Genomic DNA, 22,725 nt, shown 5'->3' on the forward strand with positions numbered 1-22,725 from the left:
GCTAAAAGCACCCAAGAATGGATAAGAACAAAACGTTGGACTATTCTGAAGTGGCCTTCTATGAGTCCTGATCTGAATCCTATCGAACATCTATGGAAAGAGCTGAAACTTGCAGTCTGGAGAAGGCACCCATCAAACCTGAGACAGCTGGAGCAGTTTGCTCAGGAAGAGTGGGCCAAACTACCTGTTAACAGGTGCAGAGGTGTCATTGAGAGCTACAGAAAACGTTTGATTGCAGTGATTGCCTCTAAAGGTTGTGCAACAAAATATTAGGTTAGCGGTCCCATCATTTTTGTCCATGCCATTTTCATTTGTTTTATTATTTACAATATTATGTTGAATAAACAATCAAAAGAAAAGTCTGATTTCTATTAAATGTGGAATAAACAATGGTGGATGCCAATTACTTTTGTCAGTTTCAAGTTATTTCAGAGAAAATTGTGCATTCTTCGTTTTTTGTGGAGGGGTACCAACAAATTTGAGCACGTCTGTACCATGTTAAGCAGAGCATCCCCATTGGTTATTCAGTAGGATGTGTGGGAGAAAAGTACTTGTAACTGGGGGTTTGGTTTGCATTTCCACACATTCAAAAATTCTTAAAAATACAAAATACTTCCACACATAAAACGTTTTCACACAGCTACAATACATTTGGGGCAATATTTATTCCACAGTCCTGCAGCCAGTTCAGCATGTTAACTTAAAACCTCACGTTATTTAATATGTGGTTATGGACACATAATTTATCAATTAATATACGTTTAAATTCAGCATAGCATAGTCAGTCTCTCTGTCCTTCGTCTTTCAAGTCCTGAGTTCCACTTGATGGAAACCAGAGTTCATGAGATGTTCCTTAAAAGACAGTGGTATCAGGTTCTCCTAGCCACAGTCAGGTTGTGATTCACTAAACTGGCTTAGGTTGTCAGAGTTAGCTCTCACCCATCGTCGTTTATGCTCTGGGAGTTCTTGCAGGTCCGTTGTATACCAAGAAACTGTCATCCAACTTTTCCATTAGTGACCTCCCGGATTTTCCCTCAGGGTGGGGGAGTAACGGATTAGGTAATGAGGATACAAAAAACGTAACTGTATTTAGTTACAGTACAAGAAAAAAAGACAGTCAGATTACAGGTACATTTAGAAAAGTCAGGGAATAGGGATTACTTTAAGTTTCCATGAAACAGAAAATGCAATGCTATTTGTCTCCATATATGTTTTTTTAGATACAGTCTATGGTATATGTTTGTGTTTCTGTAAAGCTAGAAAGGGACGTGTCACAGATAGTAATTGGCATTTACATTTGCCAGTAGCGCTGAGTGTGTGTTAACGTTACGGCCACAACCCAGCTATCAGTAAGTAAACGATTTGAATTACATATAGTGCTATAAAAATACAGTGACTGCCCTCTACTGGTTAAAATCTGGCTACTGCAATTTAATTGCTAGCTCGGCTCTGTGACAAATGTCAAAATGATCAGAATCAGCTTTCTTTGCCAGATGTGTGTACACATGAGGAATTTGACTCAGGATTGTACAATGCTCACTGTGCTTACTTTAAATGCTTTGTGTATGCATTTGTGTCTTCTAAGAGTTCTCCTGTTTGTATAAGATTTGCCACACTGTTCACACCAGTAAGGTTTCTCACCAGTGTGAACACGTTGGTGGATTTTTAGGTTACCTGATTGAGTGAAAGTTTTTCCACACTGTTCACACCAGTACGGTTTCTCTCCAGTGTGAACACGTTGGTGGATTTTTAGGTCACCTGATCGAGTGAAATCTTTTCCACACTGTTCACACCAGTACGGTTTCTCTCCAGTGTGAACACGTTGGTGAGTTTTTAGGTGACATGATCGAGTGAAAGTTTTTATACACTGTTCACACCTGTGAGGTTTCTCTCCAGTGTGAACAAGTTGGTGCTTTCTTAGGTGACCTGATAGAGCGAAGGTTTTTCCACACTGTTCACACCAGTACGGTTTCTGTCCAGTGTGAACACGTTGGTGGTTTTGTAGGTTACTTGATGTAGTGAAAGTTTTTCCACACTGATCACACCAGTGCGGTCTCTCTCCAGTGTGAACACGTTGGTGGGTTTTTAAGTCACCTGACAGAGCGAAAGTTTTTCCACACTGTTCACACCAGTACGGTTTCTGTCCAGTGTGAACACGTAAGTGGTTTTTTAGGTGACTTGATGTGGTGAAAGTTTTTCCACACTGTTCACACGAGTGAGGTTTCTCTCCAGTGTGAACACGTTGGTGGATTTTTAGGTGACCTGCTCGAGTGAAAGTTTTCCCACACTGTTCACACCAGTGAGGTTTCTCTCCAGTGTGAACACGTCTGTGGTTTTTTAGGGCACCTGATGTAGTGAAAGCTTCCCCGCACAGGTCACAGCTGTACGGTTTCTCTCCAGTGTGAACTCTTTGATGAATCTTCAAATATCCAGATGTTGCGAAGGATTTGTCACAGTGCAGACAGTGATGACGTTTGAGTCCATCTCTTCTTCTCTATATCAACAGAGAAACACAGTAAGTGAGATGTCATGGTGGAGCAAGCTATCTAAAACCAAAAATGACATTAGAGCTCATCTTTGAAATCACCCACTTAACTTATGTACCACATAGTGAGTATGTACTGTCTTACATAGTCAGTCATAATAATCTTTATTTGTAGAGCACTTTTCAAAAACAAGTTACAAAGTGCTTTTACAAGTGTAAAGACAATAATACCCAAGAGACAATAATACAAAAACAATACAAGATAAAAGCATGAAAACATTGAAAAGACTAAAATACACGTTTAAGATAAATATAAAATTAGTAAAATACAATCAAATAAAAAGGGATAAAATAAAGTCAAATAAGATCGGGAAAAGCTCTCCTATAAAAGTATGTTTTAAGAAGGGACTTAAAAGAGTTCACTGACTCAGCTGACCTGATTTCCTCGGGCAGGCTGTTCCAGAGCCTCGGGGCCCTGACAGCAAACGCTCTGTCCCCTTTAGTTTTCAGACAACAGACCTCTGCCCGAGGATCTCAAGGTACGTGCTGGTGTGTATGGGACTAAAAGGTCAGAAACATAACAAGGCGAGAGGCCATGAAGAGTTGGATTTTATAGATTTTTGGGTTAAACAGGTGAAAAGGCTGTTGCAATAATCCAGGCGTGATGAGATGAAGGCGTGTAAAATGGTCTCGGTGTCCTTAAAAGTTAACATAGATCGAATTTTAGCTTTATTTCTAAGTTGATAAAAACATGATTGAACAAGCTTTGTGGTGTGCTGCTCAAAATTTAAATTACTATCAAACCAGACACCAAGGTTCTTTGCCACAGGCTTAATGTGATTTACTAGGGAACCAGCAGATGGCAGTATTTGATTTGCCATCTGCTGGGACCCAATGACCAGGATTTCTGTTTTGTCTGAGTTCAGCTGGAGGAAATTATTGTTGTTAAGTGAACTCAGCATTCCAGGGTCTGTGGATCTGACGGGCAAGTATATTTGTGTGTGTCATCAGCATAAATATGAAAAGAAATGCCATGTTTATGGATAATATGTCCAAGGGGAAGCAGATACAAGGAAAACAAAATGGTTCCTAAGACCGACCCCTGAGGCACACCATATTTAACTGGACAGAATGAGGAGACATAGTTGTTTACAGACACACAAAACTTCCTATTTGACAGGTAGGATGAAAACCATTCTAGGGCAGTACCAGAGATCCCCACCCAGTGCCTCAGTCCGTCTAACATGATGTTGTGATCAATGGTGTCAAAAGCAGCGCTAAGGTCCAGGAGTACCAGGACTGAGCACATGCCTTCATCAGCAGACATTAAAAGGTCATTGGTGACTTTAAGCAGGGCAGTCTCAGTGCTGTGGTACTTCCTAAAACCAGACTGAAACTTTTCAAATAATTTGTTATTTTCCAGTACCGTGAGCAGCTGTTTGGACACAATTCTTTCTAGAATCTTTGCAATAAAAGGCAGTTTTGAAATTGATCTAAAATTATGTGGGAGGGAACGTTCTAAACCAGGTTTCTTTAAAAGTGGGTTCACGCAAGCCGTTAAATAATCAGGGACACAACCAGTAGATAGGGAGCTGTTGAAAACAGAGATCAAATGGGGGCCAACAGAATCTGTTACTTTCAGTAAAAACTTTGTAGGTATTACATAAAGTGGGCTGGAGGACACTCATTTGTGATACGGTTTTTAAAAGCTCAGACAAGTCGATGGGTTAAAACTCTGTTGTTGCTGGTGAGGAACCTCTGAGTAAGAGGCCGCAGGGGTAATAGAGGCTCTGATTGACACCACCTTATTGGTAAAATAAGATAAAAACAATTCACAGTCATCATTACTTCCAGCTGAGGCACAAGGAGGGGTTGGGTTTACCAGCTGATCCACAGTCTTAAACAGAAACCTGGGATTGTGTTTATGTGTAGTAATGAGTTCAGAAAAATAGTGTGTTCTCGCATCCTTAACCATGTTATTGTAGGTAATTAATAAATCCTTCAGACTGAGGTAATGGACTTGGAGACTGGATTTTTTCCATCTGCGCTCTGCTTTCCTGCATTCCCTTTTTAGGCTGCGAATGCTGTCATTTATCCAGGGTTGCTTACTAGCTTTAGACGTAGGCCTAACCTTTAGAGGAGCAGTAATATTTAGTGACGACAAGCAGATATGATTGAAGTGATCGACCAGATTGTTGGTGTTGGAATCAGACAGGTGTTGGCTTTGGCTCTGAAAGAATGTGCAAAACTTTGAAACACTTTGTTCATTAAAGATGCGAGAGCACACGGAGCTTGGTGAGGCGGCGTGAGTAACAGGCGAATCGCAGCTAAAAACAATACATCTGTGGTCAGATATGGTCATGTCCACTAATTCCACAGAGGAAATGCTGACACCCAGGGTAAAAACCAAGTCCAGTGTATGACCACGGTTATGTGTTTGCCCCACGGACATGTTGTTTGAAGTTAAAAGAAGTGGCCATATTTAAAAAGTCAGTTGCATTAACATTGGTGGGGTCATCAACTTGAATATTAAAATCGTCATTCTGTCATAATTTAAAACCAGAGTAGATAAAAATTCAGGAAGTTCTGATAAAAATCCTCCAGGCGGTTTTGGGGGGCGATAAATTATAACAAATATGAGGTTGCAGCCCTCCAACTTTAAGAGTGAGAACTTCAAAGGAGTTAAATTCATCACAGCGTACTTGATGACATTTTAAATTTTCCCTATACACGCTCACTAGCCCACGACCACTGACCCTCGGTTAACTAAAACAATCATATTGAGGCGGACACAGTTCAGCTAGCTGGCTATAGTCATTCATTTGCAACCATGATTCAGTTAAAAACATAAAATCTAGATTTGCACACAAGATAAAATCATTTAAGATAAAAGTCTTACGTGACAGAGATCTCACATTGAAGAGAGCCATTTTAAATGAGTTTGTTCTGGGTGCTGGAGTTGGTGCAGTTGTCCTAATCCTTAAGAGATTACTAATATTTCTGTGTGGGATGTGCACATTTCGGTTTACTGGTCTATGCGTGATGATGACAGGAATAGAAGTCTTTTGGAACAGCACTGGGAGCAGACAGCTTTACATGCCAGCAGGTGGAGACAGTTGTTTGTGGCAGTGAGGCAGAGATCTGTTCTGTGAGTGGTGGTGTGTCCAGGTGTGCTGCATGAATGATTAGTCATTCACGTAAGTCATGTGTGGACCAAACCACATGCTGTATGTGCGCAGCTAACATTTCTGAGCCCCGTTTGTTTGGGTGAAGTCCGTCATTCTTCAAAGAGACATTCTTTGCCAGAAAATATTAAAATTATCCACATAACACACACGATGAGCCCTGCAGGCGGACTGGAGCCAGTCGTGGAGGCCAAGGAGTGAACTGAAGCGGCCAGCACCGCAACCAACTGTGGGAATGGGACCAGAGATAAAAACAAGACTTTCCGCACTGCTTTAAAAAGTTAAAAAGACGGTTAAAATCTGATTTTGTCAGCTCAGACTGCTGAAGAGCTGTGTCATTTGTTCCCACATGGACATGGATGTGATGGAGGACGGGAGCGACGGCATCAGGTCCTGGAGTTTTTTTAAAATGTCTGCCGTGGTGGCACCGAGGAAACAGTGAGTGATAGCGTTAAAGAAACTGAGGTTTCTGGTTATGGAGTCACCAATTATTAGTGTGGTTGGGGAGAAAAGAGGACGAGGAGATGCCGGTTGTGGGGTTCCAGAGCAGGACTGAGCAGAATCTGCTTCAACACTGCGTGCGGACTGAGGATGGAGTGTGTGAGCTGCCGAGTGTTGTGTTGGAGTAGCAGTGACAGACCTGAGAGAAGGGCTACCCGACGGTGCAGGGTAGATACGGCCTCCAGAGCGTCTGAGCACAGCCTCCTTCAGGATCCTACGTTGGGAAGCGGAGGTTTTTGACCGGGATGACGGCCGCCGATCAGGCCCAGCGGCAGGCCGGCGGCCCAGCGCGGGAGATGTAGCCGGTGGAGGAGATGCAACAGTGTTGGCAGGCACTGTGCGCCGAAAGAGATCCGTATCAGGGAGACTCGAAGCCGCAGGTGCATCCGCTGGATGGACCCGGAGTGTCATCAAACAGGGCTGCATAGCAGTTGGAGAGGCCGATGTGCGGAGGAGAGGCAGCCCCATCCGAGCCTCTCTTGCAGCCACGGACCACCTCTTCAGCCCAGGTTGACTGATGCTTCGGAGTCGAGCAGGATGAAAGCCTGGGAAGGCTAGAGGGGTCCCAAAACACGGTGTCCTGGATGTTAGCGGTTGCGCTAAGAGAAACAATCTGTTTGGCTTGTACTGAAGCTACATCCATAAAGCCAGTCAGCAGGGAATCTCTCTTAGAGTTCCTCTGAAAGTCGTCGGATGTCTTCCATAAGGTCAGCAATCTTTTTGTTCGCTTTCTTAAGGAGTGCGCAGTCCTCATGGGGCAGAGTTATCTCGGCTAGCATAGCCGCCGGAGCTTTGTTATTGTCAGTTGCCTTGATAGCGTTTTTAGCGTCATCTAGCTTAAAATCCATGTCAGGACAGACGTGTCCTTAACCCACGTAAAACTTAAGTTAAATAAAAAGGATATAAAAAATGTAACGAAAAAGTGTGGATTAAAACTGGATAAGAGTCCGGTTTAAGACGGAGCTTACGACAGGTACAGACACCAACACATGCGCAGAGTGCAGTATGTAAAAAATAATAAATGACAATTTTACCTTTACTTAATTAAGTTTTGTTTAAAGAATTGTACTTTGCGTTATAAGTGGTCATAAGATTTACTCAGTAACAGATGTGACTGAAAATGTAGCAATCTGAACATTTCCTGCTGCTGCATCTTCATATTAAAAGCATTTAACTGGCAACACACAAGTTGACTTTTATTTTGAAGCCGTCTCAGGAAATACAATCTGTAAGTTAGATTAGCGCTGACTGTTCTTATTCATCAAAACAGTTTTCTGACAGTGGACCAGTTTGAAATATAGCAGTGAGTAATGAAGCAGTCAGGAGCAGCAGACACAGTGAGCTGTTAGATAAAGAGCTGCATGAGACAGGCTGCACACCTCCACCTTCTCAGCCAGGTAACCAACTCCTTTCACTTTCGCTATTTAATGTCTCATGCACTTGATGGAAACCAGAGCTCATGAGATGTTCCTTAAAAGACGTTTACAAAAAGGTACATAAATGACAACGTTAGGTTTTCAAAATAAGGTAATATAACTTATTTTATTAACTTTATTAACTTAATTTCCTTTTAAATGAATTTCTGAAAATAACATTTCTTGTAAAGTGCATTAAAGAGGTGGTATTCTGCTCATTTTCAGGTTCAAAATCTTAATTAGGGGTTGTACCAGAACAGGTTTACATGGCTTAATTTAAAAACACCATATTTTTCTCATACTGCACATTGCTGCAGCTCCTCTTTTCACCCTACGCTCCGCTCGAGCTACAAAGTAATGCATCTTACTGGTACAAAATCTTTGTTGGGAGTTGCACATGCGCAGTTCCCAGGTAAGGACTACTAGCCAATCAGAAGCAGAGAAGGGCGGGTCGTAAGAAACAAGGTAGTGTGATCCAAAACAAAGTCCACAACCAATGCTGCCTTGCAGAAAAATGCTACCATAGCACAAATCGATAGACTCGACTCCACCCTGCTCCGTTTTCTATTGCAGATGGTACGTAGATTGTAGTCATAGCGACGCCACACACAACGGCTGCGACGTAATGTTCAATGCGACACACAGCAGCGATCCACACTCTTTTTTAAGATAAAATGTTTCAACCTTCCTCAGAATGTAAAGACAGATAAGCGGTATGAAAACCTTCCAGCTGTGTTTTCCTCTGCCGTTGTTGCTGCAGCGGTCTGTGTGACGGCGGGAGCAGAGGGCTCTGTGAGCGGGCGGCTGGCCGGCCTCACACGCTCCTCCCATGGGTTGGCACAGGCTTCCCCCGCAGCCACTTGTGGAGCTCCTCAACTGAGCTGATTTCTCACCTCAAAACTTCTCAGAAGTGGATTTAGTGATGAAATAATGTATGAAAACTGTAAAATATAAAACTTCCTGTTGCTGGCCTCTGTCTGTAGCACAGCAATGATGATGCAGTGAATATTCTCTCTGACCAATCAGCAGTCTGTCGTGTTTTCACGTTACATTTTAGTTTCCCTCAGCTCGCTTGGGACCTTGATGGAGGTGAGGTGATACGAAAAAAAGTACCTGGAAGCAGGTACAGGTGCAACATTTCTACAATGGAAACTCAGACTAAGGCGAGTCGAGCCAAAGGGCCTCCGCTCAGACTAGCTTGGTTTGAGGGCGTGCCTAACCCCGCTAGCCGCTTGGCAAGCTTTATGACGCGTTTTCATTGTGACGTCACAAGTAAAGGAAGTGAAGGGCTGGACTACAAACGAGCTGTTTTCAAGAGGTTCAGAGCAGAGCTTTCTGTGGGAGATGGGAACTCCCTTTGGGCTGGACTTTGAGCTTTTTCACTTTGCAAACCTGTTACATGCACACAAAAAAAAGAGATAACTCAATAAAAGGAGAGGGAAAACACCTAAAAGCTCTTTAAGTTTTACAAATGTTTAAATAAAGAATTAGAAATTTTGTAATTACTGTCTGTCTGGATTGAATCATTAGTACTTGTGTAGGTTTAAAAAAACTAATGCATGTACTGCATTCTGAATTACATATTTACAGTAATAGATATGTTACTGTAAAAGTGAAAAACGGTTCTATTTACCAATAGAAATATTGGTAAAATGACCCTACTTCTCAGCTGATTTATTGCCTCAGTAAACACTTTCCTGATGAGTTTATGGTCTCAAACGTTAATTTCAAGTCATCTTCAATCCAACATGATTCATTTAGTAAATTATATTCCCATTTAGAGGAAAATAGACCATAAAGCAGAGGATGCTTCAGGGCGGGACAATCTGTGATTGACAGGTCGTTACCATAGCGACATCAGGCTAGAGGTACTGTACCTAAGGCACAGTAAATTTAACCAGCTCCGTTGAAAAAGCTTATTTGGATTGGCTGTTCACTTTCTCTGGCGAGTACATTTAGTTTTAAGCCAGTTGTTCGCTAGATAAAATTATCAGCCAGGTTAAAATGAAAGGTGAAATACAGATGCACCAAGCTCGTCCAAATATGGTCATGTCCGGTGCCGCCGGCTGCAAAAAAACATGGCGGCGCCCTATCGGCCAAACTCGAGGCTTCAAAACGGCAGTCCACAAACTAACGGGTGACGTCATGATGACTACGTCCACTTCTTATATACAGTCTATGACGTGTTTATGAAATTGAGCGCACATGCACGAGCCACATACCCCACATTGCTTCCGCCCATAAATTACAATGCATATGACCATGAATACGGCAGCATCACCTCCTACGGTCCCCATTACAACAGCCAATCCTGCTGCAAAACAACAACATACTTAAGTAAGTGCAAGATCGAGGTGCTGTTTACCGACGTGGAGGGGGGAAGAAATAACTCTTTGATCACGACAAACGCAGCCGGCTCAGAGACTCATAATGGCTGAAATAAGGGAAACATGGTCTGACATGTGAAAAAAGATGGGAAAGAGTTTCTTTGATACAGAATTTGAGGTGTTAGTGAGACAGAAGTTAGTTCCATCAGTTTGGTCTGTCTAATGCTAAAGTTCAGCACACAGATCCAACAGTACATACAAGTTATACTAAAGGTGCAGCTCCACCAAACTCACGGCCCAACCAGGAGAACAACAAAACGCGCGTGCGCACATTTTCAGCTGAGGACTGCGGCTTGCTAGACTTCAACTCAACAATCAATCATGATTTCAGTTAAATGCTTAAGTTTCTGTTAATGTTTCCTTGTCTGTGGTCCGCTGGCAGAACACTGGGTGCTTTCTGATCAAGTGCTGTCGCCGAGGCGACACAAGTTTCATTTTACGGGTGACAGACTGACATTACAGAGTTGTTTTCTTTTAGCTTGAAATAATCCCATACTTTGGACGCCTTTCTTCTTCATAAATTGCTATTTTCTCTCATCCTCCACATCGCACGATGTGTGACAGTAATAAATGTCCGTGCGAAACAGAGTGCTATATAGTTTTATGGATTAAACAAAGCCTTGATGCAAAGAATTTGCATTGATGCATTTTAGTATTCAATTTAATTGATGAATGGTTTCAGCCCTACTACAGACTGAGATGGACAGTTTTTCTGAGTGGTGCTAGAACTGTCTTGACCTCAACCCCTCCAAAACAAAAGAAACTGGTGGTTAAATTCTCCACTCTCAACAACCAGCCAATAGAAAGGGTTACCCTCCAACTTATTTACTTACCTTTTATTACTGACAAACATGCAAAGCATCATATACAATACATATTTAGGACTAAACATTTCAAACACAGGAAAGTTAAGCTTGGCTGTGAAAGAACTAAAGAAAACAAAAACCCACAAAAGGAGTTCACTCTGCCTGCTGGTCGTCACACTACGCCCACCTCAGCTTCAGCACACAAGCACGCAGAACATCAGACCCAACTAGGGCTGGGCAATATCTACCAAATATCATATCCCGGTAAAATTAGGCTGAATTACGATACAAGAACCATATCAGTATTCAGTGGCGGTTTTAGTGATTTGGAGGCCCTGGGAAAAGAAGAACTTGGAGGTCCCCCCCACCCCCCCAATAGCTTCTGTTTCGGGGACTGCTGAAACAAAACAAGCTGTTTTTCAAAAAAAAAAAAAAATGAATAGATATCTATATAATAAAAAATGCACTATAATTTTATATGGAGGGGGGTGTCACGTTTACCCAATGTATTAGTACAATTCGGCATTGGGTGGAGTCATTAGGTCACATGACATTGACGCTTTTGAAAAAAATAGATTTTTCCACATGGCTTTTATAACAGTAATGTATTGATGGTCCCTAAGCAAACCCCCAGAGTTTAAGAGCGAGCCCTCAAGAGGCGAGCCAATGGGCCTTATATTGCCAACACTGGAAACTGAAACTAAGTAAGAAGACGCCACTAGATCCTGAGTGAATTATATTTCCACACAAGTGGTTGTTTGTCTATGTGTGGCCTTGCGATGGACTGGCGACCAGTCCAGTGCGTACCCCGCCTTTCGCTCGATGTCAGCTGTGACTGGCTCCAGCTCCCGTGACCCTGTACGCAGGATAAGTGGTTGACGATGGATGGCCGCGTGTCACAAACTGCTCTCCGTTTATGACAGGACATGGCTAATTTGTGCATGTCTGCAGTGTGGAAATATTTTAAATAGGAAAACTTCCACCAGCTGGACCAGTGGAGGAAAACTAAACTCTAGACTGACTCTGATCTCTATAAAGAATCTCCAAAAATACTATTTAGAGCTGAAACATTCATGACAATATTTCAGAGAATAATATTGCTGTTTGTCGCTGTGAAAAACTCCTCTTCTTCTTGTTTCCAGCAGATTAGACGTGTCCATGGCGTATTGCTGCCCTCTACTGTTGGTTATTCACATCTTAGTTAGTGGTGATTGTCTATATCCTTCTGTATAATCCAGTTTCATGTAGGTAGGATCAGTTTCTTCATTTTGTTCCAACAATCCAAATTAAGTAGAGTGCTATGCTAAATATAGTTTCTCCAATTCCTCCCAGGTCTCTGAACAATTTCTTCCTTTGACGAAAGTACTTTCTACAATGAACTAATACATGCTTCACCATTTTCTTGTCTCCACATTCACATTTTCCATCAGGATGTTTACCAGTCAGCACCAGCCCACAATGCCAAAACATCAATCTGGATAAAACTACTCTCTCTCTCTCTTCACTTACATCTAAAAGCACATTTTCCTTTCTCTACAATTCTTTGTACTGAGTAATATGCTCTCCCTTTCGCCACATTTCTTTTACTGACCTATTTATTATTTCGGCGACGCATACTGTAAATTAATTTGAACTCTTTCCTCCTCTTTCCTATTAGTAGTGTCGGTATTGGAGTTGTACGAAACGGCCCACTACATACTTCAAGGGGTTTTGCTTGGACTATCAAGTTGGCTAATCACTGAAGGGGCTGCTGACCCATATACTCTATATCATCGTCATAGATTCACTATCAGCCCCCCAATCACGCCTAGCCACACACCTTAGGACAGGGGTCTCAAACTCCAGGCCCACGGGCCACATCTGGCCCTCCCTCCCCCTCGGTCTGGCCCGCGAGGTGATTACAAAATCTGTCCGGTCAAATTATTTAATTTAATTAAATTTTATAGCTGTTTAACACCAATTCGAGCTAACAATTTGAAATAATAAAAAAATAAATAAAAACGTTTTAAATGCATTTCGTGTGTCATGGCTAAGGTGAAAGGTAAGGTGGCCTCAAATGCCCGCTGTAGGCTGAAGAAGAAAGATGCTGCTGTCCACATCAAAATGGTGTTATGCCAAAAGGTGGATGATAAACACAGGCTGTTTCAAGAAAGATGGACAAAGCAGTACGCTAGGCTGTTTTTGTGGAGTTTTATAGAAAAGCTACCTGATATGCAACGGAAAAGTTACCGTTTTAAAGGAATATAATATATCAAGTGTCATTACTGGACTAAACACGGAGAGGAACGAGCGAGAAGTAGGTTACCAGGGAGACGAGAGGACAACAGCCACGCAGCTACAGAGAAGATTTACATCACAGCAAAGTATTTAACGCCAAGAAGGATGCTGAAACTGAAGTTATGTTATGTGGTTAGTGAATTAATCACCAATGAAGGGCAGTGTGTGTTAAAAGTTGCAGATATTTTATGTGCAGAAAATAAGAACAAGTTCAACAATATAACTATAAGCGCGATCGACAAACACGGTGGCGGAGCGGATCAGCTAGTTACAAGTCACCTTTATGATGAGTAATGTGATAAAGTTAAAGATTTCACTGCATACTCTGTGGCGCCCGATGAAATCACAGATAAAACCGATCGCAATTTTCATCAGGAGTAGGCTATTAATGAGAAGTTCAAAGTGACACTGGATTGCCACGGAGCCGACTGGAAGGCATTAACGGACTGATGGCGCTGGTACAGAGAAAGTTAGAAGAGGAAAAGGCAGGTGCTGCACTGCATTATACACCAACAGGCACTGTGAAGCAAGTTCTTGAAATATGAACATTTCATGTTTGTTGTCTGTTGCAAATGGCGCTTTGTGACTTGCAGTGTAACACTGAACTGAAAACCACACTCAGGGAGGCAGAGGGAAAAGTAGATCTTATTGGACTATTTCAGAGACTTCCTTTATCTCCATCCTTCCCAGAACTGTCCAAGTGTTCAGTCAGGTAATGTGCCCTTTTGGAAGCAGATATCTGCGTGAGATTGTTTTCTCAACTATGAGGTGAAAAGTACAGGTCCAGGCTTACTAACTGATGCCCATCTTGAAGCTGTAGCTACTCAGGGTTGCAACTGCAACCTCCATCAGACCAAATGTTTTTCAGTTGTGTGAGAAGGAGCACAGGTGTCTGACAACAATTAAAACAAAGTATTCAGGGATTGCATTTGTTAGTTCAGTGCTAAACTGAAGTATGATGCTCAGTTAGCAAGATTTGAGTTCATGTAATGTACAAAGATTAAGAATGATTAATACTGATTAAGGATAATCACTGATGACTGTTTCTTGACTCCTGTCTGTTTTCTGTCTGCACTGCTCGCCCTCTCTGTGTCCTAGACATGCCCTCTGCTGATCATGCCATTTTAACCATAACCTGACTTTGTGGAATAAGCTGGTGTCTTTTGTGCTGTGTGCTATAAACAGGGCATTCTTACTGTGATGGACTATATTGATGTATGTTTTGTAACACAATTCCCCACTAATTCTGCTTCTTCATTTTCCTTAGCTGGTGTTTTTGATGCTGCCTTGCTGTCTCACTGTGGTACTGCTGCTACTGCTGAGCCAGTTAGATAGAGCACACACACTCAGAGCTATAGAGTTTTAACACTATGTGTCTAATATTTAAAGTATTTCACTCTTTCAATAGTCCCATTATACATTTGTAACATCCGGTTTGACATTTTCCTCTTATGTCCAAATATCATGTATTTTGTTTTTTCTGTAGATATTTTAAAGCCCCAGTCATTAATTTCATTCAGTTACTTTCTCCAATGCATCTTGTATTTGGCCAAAAATGTAGGAAAGATGGCCCCATCATCTGCAAACAATTCTTTTCCCACTCTACTAAACATACCATTGACTAATATATGGTCAATAAGAACTGGACTTATGCTCCCCTGATAATTCACTTCCCATCCTCACCTGAATTGTCCTGTTACATAAAAAAATCTTAATCCAGTTAACATTCTTCCTCTGATTCCAGCATCATAAAATGCATTTAGCAACCCCTCCTTCCAAAGCATGTCATAGGCTTTTTCAATGTCCAGAAACATTGCTACAACTGCTTCTTTAAAGTCTGTTATCATGCGCGCCATAATTTTGCATAAAACATAGGTTAATGTAAGAACTATTATCACTAATGTCTGTAAGACATTCACAGTTGGAATGATAAGAGCATGTTTCCAATTTTTAGGAAGACATCCACTCTCTTACACATTATAAATAAGGGATAGAACTTCTTTTATCATTTCTCCAGAATTTTAAATAATTTATATCCTAGTCCATCCCTGCCTAGTGAGGTATCTTTCCCCTGATTAATAGCTTTTTTTAACGCCTCCATTTAGAAAAACACAATATAAATCAGAATTATCCCAATTTATTTGTAATTTTGTCATTATTTCTTGTTATTTGGCATCTCCTTCTACTGTTTTCTTCTCCTACATTGTTGGAACTTGTGATAAACTCCCGAACCTACAAGTAAATATAATGACTGCTTCATTTTTGGTTCTGCGCGCTCCCGACACAACGCTTGCTGCACCGCGCGGGAAACCCCAAAACAAAGAAAAGAGAAACGCTCGTGAGTTTTTCTTTCAGCTTCCTCTCTTCAAGATGAAAACAGGAATCACGGAGACACTTTGGAAATCAAACCACGTCAACACAAACCCTGGAGCGGGTTTTCAGGCTCTGATCTCTAACAACAGAATGAACGGATGATACACGGACCCTCGAGACTCTTCCTCGTGTCTTTAGTCTCGTGATGAAGTCATGAACACTGACCTGAACATCGGTGCTATCAGAGCACGAGGCTGCTGTTTGGCTCCTCTGGTCCGGGTTCTGGTTCTCCATCGTCCTGCAGGTCTCCGCTGTGACTGGTGGACCGTGTTGTCCTGGACTGAGTCTGGATTCTGGTCTCGGAGCTCTTCAGGCTGAGATACAGGAGCGCTGCGGGATCCCGCGGAGTGTTCTCGCGATGTCTCGCCCCGCCCCGCCCCCTTAGTTACTGTCGCTAAGGCCGTTTAGAAACATGGCTCCTTGATTTCAGGCAGAAGATGAAGTTTAGTTAGTTGGTTTCCCGCCATCAATTGGTCCTGAAATCAGCTGTTCTGATCATATTACCACTGACAATAAATTAAGAGTCAAGTTAAACCCAAAGGGGTAAGATACAGTTGAAACAGTGAAGCCGACCAAAGCCTGCATGGACGGTTCCATGTAGGCCCAAAAATTACATCAAAACCCTGTGACATCCCGTCACACATGAGAGATGTAACTGTATTACTTAGATTGCAAACCCTCTGTGAATCTAAAAACACTATTCGGCCATCAGTGACGCTGCGTTGGTGTTTGGCAGATGAGCCCTGTAGGTGGGCTGATTAAACAGTGAAAAAATGAGTTAGACAAACACACTGAGAAGCTGTGCAGCTACCAGAATTGCGGTGCTTCTGCCGTTGCTCTGTCATTAAACCACGCTTATGCTGCGTGATCATGCACAGTAGACACTGGTGCCAACAGGAAGTAGCCCTGTAGTAGTATTTTATTGGTCCAAAACTGGCTTCACTGCTCTCCATTCAAATCTGCGGGCTGGCTTTGTCCAGTAATATACAGACTATGGTTAAACCACACGTCACCACACCAGGATTTAGAAGATACTGGAAGCTGCTGTGTTTAGATTTTGGTCCAGTCAGAATTTGACATATATTCTGAAGACCCACAAACTATGTGCAGGAATGTGGGAGTAGAGAGATTTCAGTGCTTAAATATTAGGAACAGAAAGAAATCTCAAACACACATACAATCCACTCCAACAGTACGGTAAGGCAAATTCCTTTGTTTTTGTTGTTCACAGAAGACATTTGGGTTTAGGATCAAAAGACAATAGTTCCTGGTATTCACATCTAGATGTGTTAAACAACTTAGGACATATCACCGTTTGTATTAGACCGCAGCATTCTTAGGTGAGCAAAAGTAAAGAAACAAATAATCTTAAAATAAATAACATTTAATATTTGGTGGCATAGCCCTTGCTTGCAATAACTGCCTCAAGCCTGCGACCCATCGACATCACCAAACTGTCGCATTCTTCATTTGTGATTTAATTTGCTATTCCAGGCTTTTACCGCAACATCTTTCAGTTCTTGTTTGTTTCAGGGGTGCTTAAGGAGGTGAAATGCATGCTCTGTTGACTCTATTAAGGTCAGGTGATTGACTTGGCCAGTCTGAAACCTTCCATTTTCCCCCCTGATGAAGTCCTTTGTTTTGTTGGCAGTGTGCTTTGGATCATTGTCCTGCTGCATGATAAACTTCCCGATTAGTTTCAATGCATTTCTCTGTAAATTGGCAGGCAAAATGATTCTGTACACTTCTGAATTAATTCTGCTGCTACCACCATCAGTTACATCATCAATAAATATTAATCCATGACATCACCTCCACCATGCTTCACAGATGAGCTTGTGCTTCGGATTATAAGCAGTTCCTTTCTTTCTCCACACTCTGGCCTTTCCAGCACTTTGGCGATTTGGAGATTAATCTTGGTCTCATCAGTTACAAAAATGTTTTGTAATGTTGAAGAACATGTGTCTGAAATGCAGCTTGTAGCTCTGATCACAGTCAGCACCTTCCGCTAACACTAGAGTCAAACAGCCAACAGGAAGCTGGACAGACAAATGTCTCCACACAACAAGCTGATGTCAGTGAGGAAGTGTTGTAGAAAGACTGCTGTGTCATGTGATGTTTATGTGACACAGATGTATAGTGATGGTGTAACCCTCCCCTCCGTGTCTCTGCTGGGACGTCCTCACAGGCAGCATGTTGTCTCTGGGTCATTCTGCTTCCTCCGTCCTCCAGCCGGTGACCCAGAGATCCACCGAGCTCCTCCATCATCCAGGATGTTCCCCTCACTTTCACAGGTGGAGCAGAGAGGAGCCCCAGCTGGATCCTATGAGGACGTCTGTTACCGGGCAGAAACAGGCTGCTTTTTGATTGGTCGGCCGATCTGATGGACAGTAAAAGTGGAAATTCTAATATTAATATTCCTCCAGAAGTGTAAAAGGGAATAACAGCAGCAGCAGAGGCTCTGAACGTCTTCATGATGATTCAGCAAATGAAAATGATTCCATGTGTGTGGAATCCAAATCAGAAATGCAATAAATCTTTATTGCTCCCTCACATCTGGGGCCTGAATCCTGAAGCCAGTTTATCTGAGTCTGGGTGATCTGGTCTCACTAAATCTAACAATGGCCGTCCTGGATATCCAGGATCATGAAGCTGCTTATATAGGCTCTGTTAACTCTTTGTTTTCCATCCAGCTGTGAGTGTGTTGATGTGAAACAGGATGAGTTGTTGGTTCCAACAACATTATAAAAACCATAAAGGAAGAGCTTCATCTGAGAACTGCTGAATAAATATTAAGATTGATACCAATGAACATTATAATAAGCTATCTGCTATCGAAATCAGCGTGAACAGATGCACTCATTCTCTATCACAACACAACAGCTGCATTTACTCCACTGCTGTACTCAAGTACAACACTCAGGTACTTGTACTTTACTTTCTACTTCTACTCCACATCTCAGAGGGAAATATTGTACTTCACTACATTTATCTGACAGCTTTAGTTACTAGTTACTTTACAAATTAAAATATTTACACTCAACCACATGAAAGGTTCATAAAATATGATGTTTTGTTATAAATTAAACTACCCAACAGTTTATACTATTATTTTAATAATGTTTTATTTATTGAAAGTTTTCTGGTACACAATATAAATCCTCCACACCACACTCTACTACTCAAAACATTCATTTGAATGTTTGTTATTAATGTTGTGGTTTGGACAGTTGGTTGGACACAACAAGCATTGTGAAGGGGTCACTTTGGGCTCCGTGATGGCATTTCTCACTATTTACTATTTATCGTTTCTTGTGTGTTATTGATGTAGCCTACTATGAGTGTATTCCTTAACAATTTACTTTGATGATTAGAGGCTGCTGTGAGTCAGTTAAATATTTCCATCCATGCAGTAATGTCACAGCAAATATCACAAGGCAAAACAGAAAAAACCTGCAGTAATAAACTTGACAGGACAGAGGAAACAGAATTAAACTTTCACCTTCCATAATCCATGTTTAGACTGATGGAGCTCAGCATTGATCAGGAGGACGGCTGCTTTACTCCAGTTATCCAGTATGAAACTGGACTGTGTGTGAGAGCTTTTGGATATTTAGAAGAACTTAGAACATAAATTAACATCAGATCCTGACCAATCCTGTCAGCGTGTCAGGAGATTTTTAATTAGTAATTTATGTTGCTGTGGCTCGTGCATAAATTGCCACTGTGTCATTGGGGAGGCGCTTCATCCAGCCGCTATTTAATGTTAATTTTTACAATCCTGCTGCCCATCCACACATCACATTCAACAATAACATCAGTGATATCAAAGTGAAATGACAGTAAGGAATGCGGTTAGAACAGCGCTTTATGAGGCACTACACAAATGGTGAAGGGCTGAAAGTTTGAACACGTTTTAATTATTTTTAATAGGCTTAACTTATACAACTTATGAATATATGGGTTGGTCCAGCTGCATGTCACACCTCTTTTAAACGTCATAGCGGCTGACAAAAACTTCTGCAACGGATACACCGATTTATCCTCGCTTATAGCTCCTCCAACAAGCCTCCTCACTCCTCCATGTGCATTTTAAGAATTGAGATGTCCTTCAAGATGGCGCACTAAGATTGATTTCCAGGTCACATGCTCGAAGATTGAGGATCAAGGAGGCAGAAATTTGGGAAATGACAAAGGCCCAGTGTCTGCCAAGAGTGCCTGGGAGTCAACACTTTATGACCAAACACCTGCAGACCTAATGACATAAGCCTCACTGCTAATTAGCTCATGCTAGCATGCTAACATTCTAAGCTACGATGGTGAACATGATACACATTCCGGCCTCAAACGATTGGGTGATGCCTCTTTAAATGTTTGAGTTATGGGATGTTTGCTCATAGCTGCTGCTGCTGACCCCTCTGGTTTCTGGCCTCGTTTCATCCACTCAGGACCCTCCAATGAGGTTGGTTACTTCAATAAGTTCTTTTCTTTTCTCCAAGCAGCGCTTGAAGTGGGCCGGAATGCCCCAGTATGCGGTACCGGCACCTCGACATTTTACTCTTTATTTTCTTGCGTACCGGGACTTTTCCCAAGCTGCCGGTACTCTTCTCTGCCCTCTCCATATCAGGTTTTCTGGGCGCTACGTGACACTCACCTGTTCCTGATCTTACCTGCCTGCTAAACTCAGTCGGCAGAGAGAGACGAGGGAGAAGAGAAGCTTGGGTGCCTTTCAAGCAGCAGTGTTCTGAATGTAGCTCGTCAATGTCACTTGTCGTGAACCGACCAATCACTGTACTGGCACCTATTTTTTCCCCACTTCAAGCACTCCAGGTCTCCAGGTAATGTCCAGGAAGGATTATGGGTAATCCTCAAAGCAACGGAGGATTTCCCCTTAAGTAACGTGTCTGTGAATGTCCGTGGACAAAACAGTGCTAACTTACTTGAAAAGCACGTAAAGGTTAAGCTAGATTTCTTTGGTTGAATATTATCTGTTGTTGATTTTGCCATGTTTTTATGAAGCCAGCCATCTGTTTATGTGTTTTATAGCCAGTAAAAAATCTCTCCAGTACAGCTAGCTAACTTTAACATGATGCCGTCTTTCGACAGAGCATGCGTTGTTTGTCCACATGATTGGAAATTGACAACATCCATCAACAGCTGCCCACCTCACATAACAGTGCACTTTATCCACCTACCTCTGCCCCACTCTACTTTATTATCTAGTTTCCTACTCCCAACTGTCACTGAAATATCTGACCTAGTCTGGAAATCCAAGTCCTCCACCTTGACCCTCTCCCTACCCACCTAGTTAAAATCTGCCTACCCTCCCTCTTCTCTCTTATAATTACCATCATCCACTCCTCTCTTACTTCTGCTCATGTCCCCTCCTCTCTCAAAACTACGGCTATTAACCCTGTACTAAAGAAACCTGGTGCAAATCCCAACGACCTAAATAATTTCAGACCAATCTCCAACCTGCCATTTACCTCAAAAATCTTTGAAAAGAAAAACGTTGCTGCGCAGGTCCATAATCATCTCATCAACAATAACCTCTATAAACAGTTTCAATGTGGTTTCGGCCTCTCCATAGCACAGAAACTGCCCTAATAAAGGTCACCGATGACCTACTAATGGCTGCTGATTCTGGTCATCTTACCATACTCATCCTTCTCGATTTGTCTGCTACCTTTGATACCGTCTAGCCTCCATTGGTATCATCAACACATCACTGAACTGGTTCACATCATACCTGTCTGGCCGCACTCAGTTTGTTTTTTTTAAACAAATTATGCTTTAAAAAAAAGTGATGGGGACAAAATGTCCCTAGCGTTTGACACCTATGAATATAATATGCCAATGTAAGTGCCAGTTGCTTCAGTGATTATTCATCCTGTTCCGGTTTTGCATCTAAAGGCTGCTTTAACTATACAGGTGCTGGTCATATAATTAGAATATCATCAAAAAGTTGATCTATTTCAGTAATTCCATTCAAAAGTGAAACTTGCATAATGTTTACATTCATTCCACACAGACTGATATATTTCAAGTGTTCATTCCTTTTAATTTTGATGATTATAACTGACAACTAATGAAAACCCCAAAATCAGTATCTCAGAAAATTAGAATATTGTGAAAAGGTTCAATATTGAAGACACCTGGTGTCACACTCTAATCAGCTAATTAACTCAAATCCTGCACCTGCAAAGGCCTTTAAATGGTCTCTCAGTCTAGTTCTGTTGGCTACACAATGGGGAAGACTGCTGACTTGACAGCTGTCCAAAAGACAACCATTGACACCTTGCACAAGGAGGGCAAGACACAAAAGGTCATTGCTAAAGAGGCTGGCTGTTCACAGAGCTCTGTGTCCAAGCACATTAATAGAGAGGCAAAGGGAAGGAAAAGATGTGGTAGAAAAAAAAATATACAAGCAATAGGGATAACCGCACCCTGGAGAGGATTGTGAAACAAAAGCCATTCAAAAATGTGGGGGAGATTCACAAAGAGTGGACTGCAGCTGGAGTCAGTGCTTCAAGAACCACCACGCACAGACGTATGCAAGACATGGTTTTCAGCTGTCACATTCCTTGTGTCAAGCCACTCTTGAACAAGACACAGCGTCAGGAGCGTCTCGCCTGGGCTAAAGACAAAAAGGACTGGACTGCTGCTGAGTGGTCCAAAGTTATGTTCTCTGATGAAAGTAAATTTTGCATTTCCTTTGGAAATCAAGGTCCCAGAGTCTGGAGGAAGAGAGGACAGGCACAGAATCCACGTTGCTTGAAGTCCACTGTAAAGTTTCCACAGTCAGTGATGGTTTGGGGTGCCATGTCATCTGCTGGTGTTGGTCCACTGTGTTTTCTGAGATCCAAAGTCAACGCAGCAGTCTACCAGGACGTTTTAGAGCACTTCATGCTTCCTGCTGCTGACCAACTTTATGGAGATGCAGATTTCATTAATCTCTATTGTCTGTTCTGAGACTTTACATTGGTCTGATTGACTCCGTAAAATTGGTATCGGCAATAAACAAAAGACAATAAACATGAGAAGGTGTGCTAGCTTAATGAGCACATTTAACTCACTGAAAAATTACCAAGTCAGTTAGCACGTTAAATATCAAATAAACACTGCTACGTTAGTAACATTATATTAGCGCATGCATATCAAAATAACTAATTACCAATCATTAACGGATTGTTACAACCCATCTTCATCACAAACACAGACTGACATCACTGTGAAATGAACCAGAATGTCATACGGCTCAATATTATGTTCCCAAGGACCTCTTAGCTGCCCAAC

The 22,725-nt window shown here is 41.9% G+C and overlaps 2 protein-coding genes across 2 annotated transcripts in view; one reads left to right on the top strand and one right to left on the bottom strand.

Annotated features, from left to right (window-relative positions):
* Positions 1-22,725, top strand: part of LOC119912613 (butyrophilin-like protein 2) — a 566,400-nt gene that overhangs the window by 36,395 nt on the left and 507,280 nt on the right. The window lies entirely within an intron of this gene.
* Positions 647-15,645, bottom strand: LOC119912730 (zinc finger protein 239-like; the record flags this gene model as incomplete). The annotated part of the gene is made up of 2 exons (XM_038732025.1): positions 647-2,494; positions 15,595-15,645. Coding segments are annotated over 2 exons (1,026 nt in total), but the record flags the coding sequence as incomplete, so codon positions are not given.

This window comes from Micropterus salmoides, unplaced genomic scaffold, assembly GCF_014851395.1.
Source record: "Micropterus salmoides isolate LMB-PRFRI ecotype aquatic unplaced genomic scaffold, ASM1485139v1 Ms_hic_scaffold_2, whole genome shotgun sequence".
In the NCBI taxonomy this organism is placed as follows: Eukaryota; Metazoa; Chordata; class Actinopteri; order Centrarchiformes; family Centrarchidae; genus Micropterus; species Micropterus salmoides.